This window comes from Trichoplusia ni, chromosome 3 (assembly GCF_003590095.1).
Source record: "Trichoplusia ni isolate ovarian cell line Hi5 chromosome 3, tn1, whole genome shotgun sequence".
Lineage (NCBI taxonomy): Eukaryota > Metazoa > Arthropoda > Insecta > Lepidoptera > Noctuidae > Trichoplusia > Trichoplusia ni.
This window is the reverse complement of record NC_039480.1, coordinates 13456894-13465733: the sequence shown is the minus strand read 5'-3', so window position 1 is coordinate 13465733 and position 8840 is coordinate 13456894. Positions and strand designations below refer to the sequence as shown.

The 8840-nt window shown below is 34.8% G+C and overlaps 1 protein-coding gene across 1 annotated transcript; it reads right to left on the bottom strand.

Moving 5' to 3' along the window:
• Positions 1-207: 207 nt before the first annotated feature.
• Positions 208-6620, bottom strand: LOC113492007 (putative inorganic phosphate cotransporter). Its single transcript, XM_026869267.1, has 8 exons — positions 6494-6620; positions 3910-4121; positions 3312-3551; positions 2860-3069; positions 2322-2489; positions 1537-1753; positions 1004-1242; positions 208-480 (listed from the first exon to the last, which is right to left on the bottom strand). The coding sequence occupies exons 1-8, from the start codon at positions 6528-6530 to the stop codon at positions 244-246; spliced, it is 1560 nt and encodes a 519-aa protein (XP_026725068.1). The 5' UTR covers positions 6531-6620; the 3' UTR covers positions 208-243.
• Between the last annotated feature and the right edge of the window lie 2220 nt (positions 6621-8840).

Here is an 8840-nt window from a genome sequence, read left to right as displayed (position 1 = left end):
TCGTATACAAGTAGAATTATTTAACAAAACTACTATGTGCATAATCGACGAAAAAGTTAACAAGACAAATGTTCTTAATGAATTATAAATGTTTCATTCTTTTAAATTCATCAAGTCTCATCTCAACGTACAAGAAAATGCAAAAATTTATAGTCTTTTAAGGTTAGAAAGTTTGGATTTGAAATAAATAAATACACAAACAACAGACTAAAGGAACATTAAACCTTTTTATTTTATAGTAAATCAGTCATTTGATACAGGTGAATGGTCATGTTTTGGATAAACAACTTTCTTTTCTCCATCGGGAGGGATGTCTCGTTTCTTCAGAGGCCCGTGCTTCCAGCCCGGAGGGTATCCGTATTTATCGACGTCATCCCACCATTGCTGCTCACCAGATCCCCAGATGACGTACACCAAATTCGTCCCTATTAATACTGCGAATATGGTCCAGAATGCTATCCGCCATTGTTGGATTGTTTGCTGGAAAAACAAATAGAATATTACTTCACTGATATCTACGATTAATATTCTTATTTTAATATTTATTCATCCCGGTAGTCAGTTATAATAATACTATTATCCAGAATTCGACTATTATCGAAAATATTAAACTGCAAGTAATGTTTTAAGCTTAATTAGAATTAAAGAAGGGCATTACGCTTGACTAATCTTGCAAATGTCAGATCGAATTAACTCATCCGAAGAACATTTTTTTCATTCTGTTCAAGCCTTCCTGAATATTTTTTAACTTTAACCAATTAGTTACTCCACTTTTTTGTAAAGACTGGCTTTCTTTATTTCTCAGCAATTTATAGTCAAGAAAATGCAACTTAATTTCCGTGATGCGACGTGTTGACGTTGCTGAATTCTTATTTATAATGAATTAAATATTACCATCAGACTCATAAAATTATAACAGACGGAGTTTAGACAAAGTTTAGCCCTAACATATCAATATTTTTCCCCTCAAACATTTACCAATATTTATTACAATAATACTTACATCAGGAGTCAATAACCCGATCAGATACGGCGTAATAATACCAGAAATTGCGGCAATCCCATTAACAAAGGCTGAACAAGTTCCAGCGTAGTTCGGAGCTATGTCCATGGCATTGATCTTGACACTGCTGTAGAAGCCGCCCATGAAGGCCATCGAAGCGATGAAGAGACCGACAGCCGCAGTGCGATTGCAACCGGAATACGAAGCCAGGATAATGAAAATAGCTGGTATTGTAGACGCTGAAATAATAACCTCGATTGTGAAATATGAACATAACAAAAAAATAAGTAGATAAAAAATAGAACTGTAAATAGGCCATTAGCAGAAATACTAATGTATCTAATTGGATAAATTAAGATAGGTAATAAAATGACTGTTGTTATTGAGCGTGTTTTAAAGAGCTGTAAATAACACAATCGAATGGCACCAAAACTCTTGTGAAATACTCCTTTATCACGGATTAATTGACAATTAGTGTTGGTTTTTAATTAGTGGCAACAGATTTATTGATACCGATTAAGTATTGCACTCACAGACAGTTGTATAGATTTTCCTTCCAGTTCCAATGCTATGCCATTTTTTCCTTACGCATAGATCGCAGAAGCTGGCGAAGATGAACGAACAGACGTACATCGCAATGTATGGCAGAGCTGACATCAATCCTGTTTCTTTGATATTGAACCTTAAGACATCGGAGAAATACTTTGGAAGATCAGTTATCATTGAGAAATATCCCCAGTCGTGGCCAATCTAAAATTAAAACATAAAATTATAACACAAACAACGACATTGGTGTGGCATTTATACTGTCAATAAATGGGTGGTCGCAAATGATGAATAAATATAATTGTAGACTGAAAGTAAAAACAAAACAAGTTATGTATCAATTATTTTTTGTACTAATTTACAAATTATTTACAATACTTATTGATGACAACAACAAAAACTACTGCACAGATAGCGGAGTAATATAGGTTATAGGGATCCATGTCACAAACGCTTGTTCTGAGTCTGGATGTCTTCAACATGTGTTTAGAATATTCTGATATAATTCCTTTGTGCGGAGTCTCTTTTTGTATAAGTAAATCAAAAAGTTGATCATTACTTCTTAAAAAAATGCGGATGAACAAAAAGTATTTACAATTCTGCCTCAGTCTACTTAATCCGACTTCATCAACCCTATTGCTAACTAAAGAGTATTTCAAAGTAACGTATTTCCAATACTGACAATCACAAGGAAAACGACCCTAACTTTGTTGTTGTATTGCTTTCCGAGATCACTTAAAGAAAATTGCTTAACTGTAGTAAAGACACTTACTGCTGCCATTATGAGGACCCACAAAGGAGCGGATCGTAACAGCGCCTTGAATGGTACGGGGTCCAATTTCTTGTGTAAACCGGAGGCTATTATATTCTTGTTTAAATATTCTCGTTCCTCGTCTGATATAAATGGATGAGTATTTGGAGTGTTGTAACATAAGAATGCCTGAAATTATTAAAAAGAACCCTTTTTACTTGAGGAATATATGTAGCTTAACTTGACATAGGATTGGAAGGATGACAACTGTTCGTGATACAGATATTTAAATAGATATTAGACACGTGTTTCGCCCTTATCTGAACAATAAAAATTGACAAAGACAAACTATTGTTACGTAACAACTTCTCAGAGTTTATGCACAGGAGTGACGTCAAGCGTAAGTTACATTTCCTGTTATTCAATCGATTTATATTTGCATTTACATCAACCCTATTGCAAATATTTTCAGTATGATCTTATTAAATCGATTTTATGTATATCTATCTTTTAGAAAATATATTATATTATTATAACAATAAAATCAGACGATCCTTACCCAAAACACGAACCATATGATTCCAAGTCCACCAAATACGTAAAAAACGTTAGCCCAATCACCACCATCGGCAAGGAGTATTCCAGAAACGTATGGCCCGAAGACGTTTCCGATTTGAGCGCCTCCGAATATCATAGCACCGAAACGAGACCTTTCTGCGGGAGGAGCCCATCGTGCAAGTAGCAGAACAAAAGCCGGTGTCACTGGTCCCTGTTAAAAATTCAATAAAAATATGAATTTCAGCTCCTATCCGGAAAAAGGTAGTCAGTAAAAAGCTAGAACATATTATATAACTATTACATAAGAAGCTCATAAAAGACTCAACTTATGTCTAAGCACGATGACGCATTTGCTCACAACAAATGACAATTTGTCAATAGATGATTTCCTTATCGATACAGTAAAGATACTGCAACTCGTGATACAGCTAGCTTAACGACGTCCAAACTTACCTCACCCATGCCTTGAATAACTCTAATAATGAATAGACCAGTTGCTCCACCAATAGTTACTGCCCAAGGGGTAATAGCTGTGGTCACTGACGTCATCAAGAGCCCGAAGCCCAAGGTCCATTTCCCGCCGAATTTTTCAGCCATTAATCCCCCTGGCAAATGTGTGATGACATAGCCGTAATAGAACGCGCTGAGAAGCAAGCCTTGTGTAGCTTCGTCCCAATCATAACGCTCTCGACCCTGTAAAATTGAAATATAAACTATTTTCTATTTTTGTACTATTTAACAGGTATTTTATTTCTTAGAAAGAAATAGATCTTTGCTAATATTTTTATTAGTAAATTCATATATCATTTTTTTGATGGCAAATTTAATTTCACTTTAGGAATTTCTAATTTTTTTAATAATAACATTTCAAGCAAATCGTGACATAATTAAAAATAAGAATGTTCGTGAAGAAATATAGACAGGCCAAACCAATTTTGATGATGAGTTATCTGACACCACTTTTACCCATCAGGAAGAATGTAAATTGGGAAATTGCAGGAAAAGACGACCTAGTAACTGGATAAAACCATATAATTCTCAATAGTCATACCTCAAACACCACGGACACATTGCTCACAGGAGACGTGTTTGATGAAGAGGCGCTGCTATCCGGGCAGGTACTTCCAACAATATGCTCAGACGGAGCCACATGGAGCACCATTTGTACAATCGTCATGCTGAGACAAACCCGCATCGTGAACGCGTTGGCCAACGCGAAGAGACCCATTACCCCCAGCACATAACGCTGGGGTATAAAGAGTACTGCAAAGAAAAATGTAGCTTAGATTACTAGAGATACGAACGATACTCGTTTGTTTTAAAACGTGACAAGCTAGTGAACCAAAACGTTACAGGTATAGTTTTATTGTGTTTGTCAGGACGACTTGATTAGGAACTGCAAATGTAATTTACTTTTGAAGTCAACTAGTTTTAACACCGAGGATGCATTGAAATAATTCGACAATTTTGTAAGTAAATAAAAATAAAACCTCCACATCTCCGGCTAGGAGGAAAGATACCCAAAAGGTTTGCAGCATTGCCATATTGAATGGCAAAAAGGGTTAGGTTTGTAAATATTTCAGGTGTTTTTTTATACAAAAGTAAATAACCGAAATATTTGACTAATGTGAGAAGTTATTTAAAAGACTTTTGCAACTTCGATACGCCTTTTACTTTCGAAAATAGAGCCGAAGGAGGATGTGTGATGTTTTCTTTTGTTTTATCAATCAAGTATTTGGAAGATATTTTTATCTGCGATGGATTTAAAGCCTTTATTATTTGCGGGAGTCATTTTGTATTACGTCAACAATAATATTGATAACTTTAAGATAATTTCAACTTATCAATTTTTTTAAAAGGTTTTCGATGATATTACTGATCTGTGAGCTTACGATAGCAACAGTGACGTTTAAGAACAAACAAACTTTTTTGTTTTTCATTTTGGATAGAATACAAGATTTTTCCTAGAACTTTGACACTTATATTGCATTTAGAGCCAAAGTCTGTCGATGCAGGATGTAAGCCAGGATAGCCGATTGGCCATTATGTCTTCAAGCCAAATCACTGTGCAACGGCACTGTGCACTAGTGGCGATAATGTTGTAGTCAAAAGTGTCACCTGAGACACATTCTTTATGCTCGATACTCGTTTTATGGTAAAGTTTGCTATGCAAAAGTGTGCATAATGTACGTCGGCACGGTTTACTAACGCAACACATTATGGCACATGGTCTAAACATATACTGGGACTTATTATTTCGTATAACATACACAGCCGGACTTCTTCTTCTCCATAGAGCGAAGTGGACGCGAGTCGGACTAGTATTAAATTATTAGCATTTCGTCACATAATAGTTATTAAAAAGATTATTCTGAACAGTATGAAACCAGAGTATTACGTAAACAGCTGGTGTCTATCCTATGCCTTGTACAAGGCGAGAAGAAGATTATTATTTTTTCATGTTGTTTTCCTGCTTGTTTGACAATACTATTATTGTCAACATCGCTGATAATGCAGAATTGACGTATTTTGAAAAATGATTCAATTTATAATTGACAAGCTTAGTCACGCGCAAATTTAGAGAAGGTCTTACTTACTGACTGTTAATAATAACGTCTTAAAGTGGAATAGTCAATATCAAAAAGTCAACCTTGCATGGTTTTTTATATGGATTTGAATGCATGAGGTTTTTTTTTTCAAAGACACCACTGAAGTGAAGAAAACTTTCGCAAGGGAACCTTATTTTTGTTCGCATGTCAAATCATCAAATGACCCGCTTTTCTTTGAGCGAAATTGAGTGCCAGACTTCTACTGACTAAAACTCATCCATGTTCCTTCCTTTGACCGGGGCCACGGTGAACCTTTCGAACAATCCCATTGAATTGTCACGCGTCAGCACTATTGCTTCTACCACCACAGCTGGGTCGCAAGGCTCTTTGCATCATCTAAATGAACCTAGACCAAATAAGAGAATCTAAAATCTTCAACCAGCAGTTAGGTTTATAGGCTGGTATTATAAAAGTCAACCCGAAGTAATGTTACGTATTTAGCTAAACAAACAAATAATGCTATTCGGAAGATAATTATTATTAGTACCGCAGTTACGTCACACAGATTATATGGAAGGTTAATTGCAAATTTTGCGCTTTTTCTACCTGCAAAAATGCTGTAGCTCTCTAGTTTCTAAAACTCGCATATTATAAAAAAAATCGACATTAATAAAAAAACTGGTCAACCAGACTACTCAAGACAAATCAAGGGAACCCAAACTCGACGGGGTTGTCCTATTATTAAGGCAAACCTACTTTCATCTTCAAGATTCAGGATAAGTTGAGCTCTATATTATTTTTCATAATACGTATACGCAGTAGATTTCATCTCAATAGGAAACCGGAAAACGGGTCACACTGGCCTTAAAAAATATCAAAAAAAGCAAAAAAAAAAAGAACAACGTTTCTCAAAAACTAACAGTCTATATTAAAAAAAAAAGTGTCCGTCTTTCATAGAAATTGTCATCACCTGATGCTACGAATAATTTTGTTTTGGTCCACTGTATTATTATTGTAATGTTTATTAAAATAAAACGTCTTTAAAAGTTATATAATACAATTATAATTTATAAAACTACAACATACCTTTGTTCATAACACGCCTCCATCCCGTAAGAGTCATGTTGGTGCTCCACGAACCAAACACAACTGTATACTAAAAAGACAATAAATACTACGATATACTATTTCACATGATACAATCGTCAATACAACCTCCTATCCAGGTGTTATCTCTATGTATGACAGAGCATCTGATAACAAGTTCATGCTAGCCATATTTAAGATAAATAAAAATCTTAAGGAGCTGTCATATGAGATAATTATCAAGAATTTGTTTGTCAGTGTTTTGTTTCAAATACGTAAGAAGATCTTGTAATATAAGTTCAAAAATATATAGTTTGACTGGATTTTTGATTGATACGCTTTTAATTGTTTTTCACAAGTGAAAATAGCCAAGGCTACGAGAACAATAACAATTAAATAGATTGCTTTTCATGAAATAACAATGCCTGAATATGTGACTAACTTGACGTAAAATTCGTATCATTATCATTTGATCTATTCATTCATATATCTGAAAATCGAGTACCTTCATGATGTCCTTCTCTATTCTCCTCGCTGCCACGGTAAAGTAAAAAAAAATACATTTCACTTTCATATGGTAATGGTATAAACTAAAATTAAAAAAAAAAAACATTTTTGATTTTGGGGAAATTTATTTAATACAGAGAAAACCCGACAAGAAACTTCTTAAGTGGAGTATGGCCTTCTTCCAGCTCCGTGTTATCTTAATATTACATTGTCACGCGAAATCCGAATGAATAGAAAATTCCAGTCTAATAAACCTTAAAGCAGATCAAATTTAACTTGCGAAATTTGATTATAAACAAAGGGAGAAAATATGAAGGAAATCTAAGGTTGGGGAACTGGAATCACTACATATTATAAAATGTCTGCGCTGTCTGTCTGTCCCTATATATGCTGTAATCTTTTAAACTCCGCAACAGATTCTGATGCTATTTTTTCGATAGATATTGTTCCAAGAGGAAGCTTTTTCATGTACAATATAGTAGAGAAACAGACAACATTAGAGGTTTCTAATGTCTGATGCCTACTGTCCCAAAGTTGTAATTCATTTTATTGAACTTCATACCTTGCGAGATATCATAATTTTAACTAACCGCCGCAACAAACAACTATTGTAGGTTGCCTCGTAGGAAAATCTGAAGTCTATGAATCATCAGTGAAAAGTATTATTAAGAAATCTTCATATCTGATATCTAACTTAGATTGTGGTCAAGATTCTCTAGTTAGATTTACGCAATGTACATTTTCATTTAGGGATTTTTTTTGCAGATATATAGGTAAATATAAATAGTTTTATCTCCAACTTGCACGTGATTAACGTTGAATCATCGTTCAATGTGAACGATATAGATACATACAGTGATTTGATCAATCTGAAAGTAACTCTATTTTTAGGTGGAGTATAAATCAACAAGGCTCTTGTTACTAAAAGACAGAAGTGCCAAGATTCATATTTTTTGGTTATTGACTCAATCATTTAAAAGACAACTTCTTATGCTGGTTTCTTCTTTTTTAACTACCCCCTGAATATGGCTTGTATCAGTTGGTATTATATAGGTAAGAAATAATTCTGCGTGTCACTACTTTAGGTTCATTTGAAACGTGTATGTTAATATTTCATTAAGATTTAGGTGGAAAAGTTCTTTTTATTACCTAGTGGGATCAACTACCGAGCCTTGTAAAGATAAGTAAAGTACGTATAAACAATGCTACTCTATAAAAACGTAATTGACACTGAACTGATTTTTTAGAAATGATATGATGGTATCGTCAGATAAGCGGTACGCACGTGGATAGAATCAGAAAATACAGATTTGGAGAAGGAAGTGTGCCTCTATCCAGCGGCAGCGTATGTGGTAACGTATTTCCAGGCCAAAGATGTTGATTGATGTATTTGGTTGCCCATTGGAGGTTTACAGGTACAATTGTTCTCGGTATAATTGTTACGTACTGACGACAGAATATTTATTTAGAATGAAGCTTCAATTTAGAACTTTGACTTAGGCACCACGCAAAACCCACTGAGTGCGACGTATCGCGGGTTTGACCCTGCGTAGGACAATCATTCATTTGTATAATCCTCGAAAGCTTGTCCTGAGTCTAGGTGGCTTTGTGCATGTGAATTGCATGTTTATTAAACCATTCTCGACACAGGGATTAAAATACATAAGTCGCGCGTCGTTTAAATAACTGCCTACCATAACAGTTATGACCCTTCGATAAGAAAACTTTTTCATAACTTTTTTGTTGTTTTTTGTTTCATTAGCAAAATATCCTGATTGAGGAACGCTTCGAGGGAATACCACCGCCTCCATTGTTTGTGTCCGTAGAAGCGTGACAGCAC

Coding starts and splice junctions, on each gene's coding strand:
- LOC113492007 (XM_026869267.1), bottom strand. CDS start 6,530: ATGACTCTTACGGGATGGAGGCGTGTTATGAACAAAG. Junction 4,122..6,493: donor GAGGCGTGTTATGAACAAAG/GTATGTTGTAGT, acceptor TTTTCTTTGCAG/TACTCTTTATACCCCAGCGT. Junction 3,552..3,909: donor ATGTGTCCGTGGTGTTTGAG/GTATGACTATTG, acceptor TCAATTTTACAG/GGTCGAGAGCGTTATGATTG.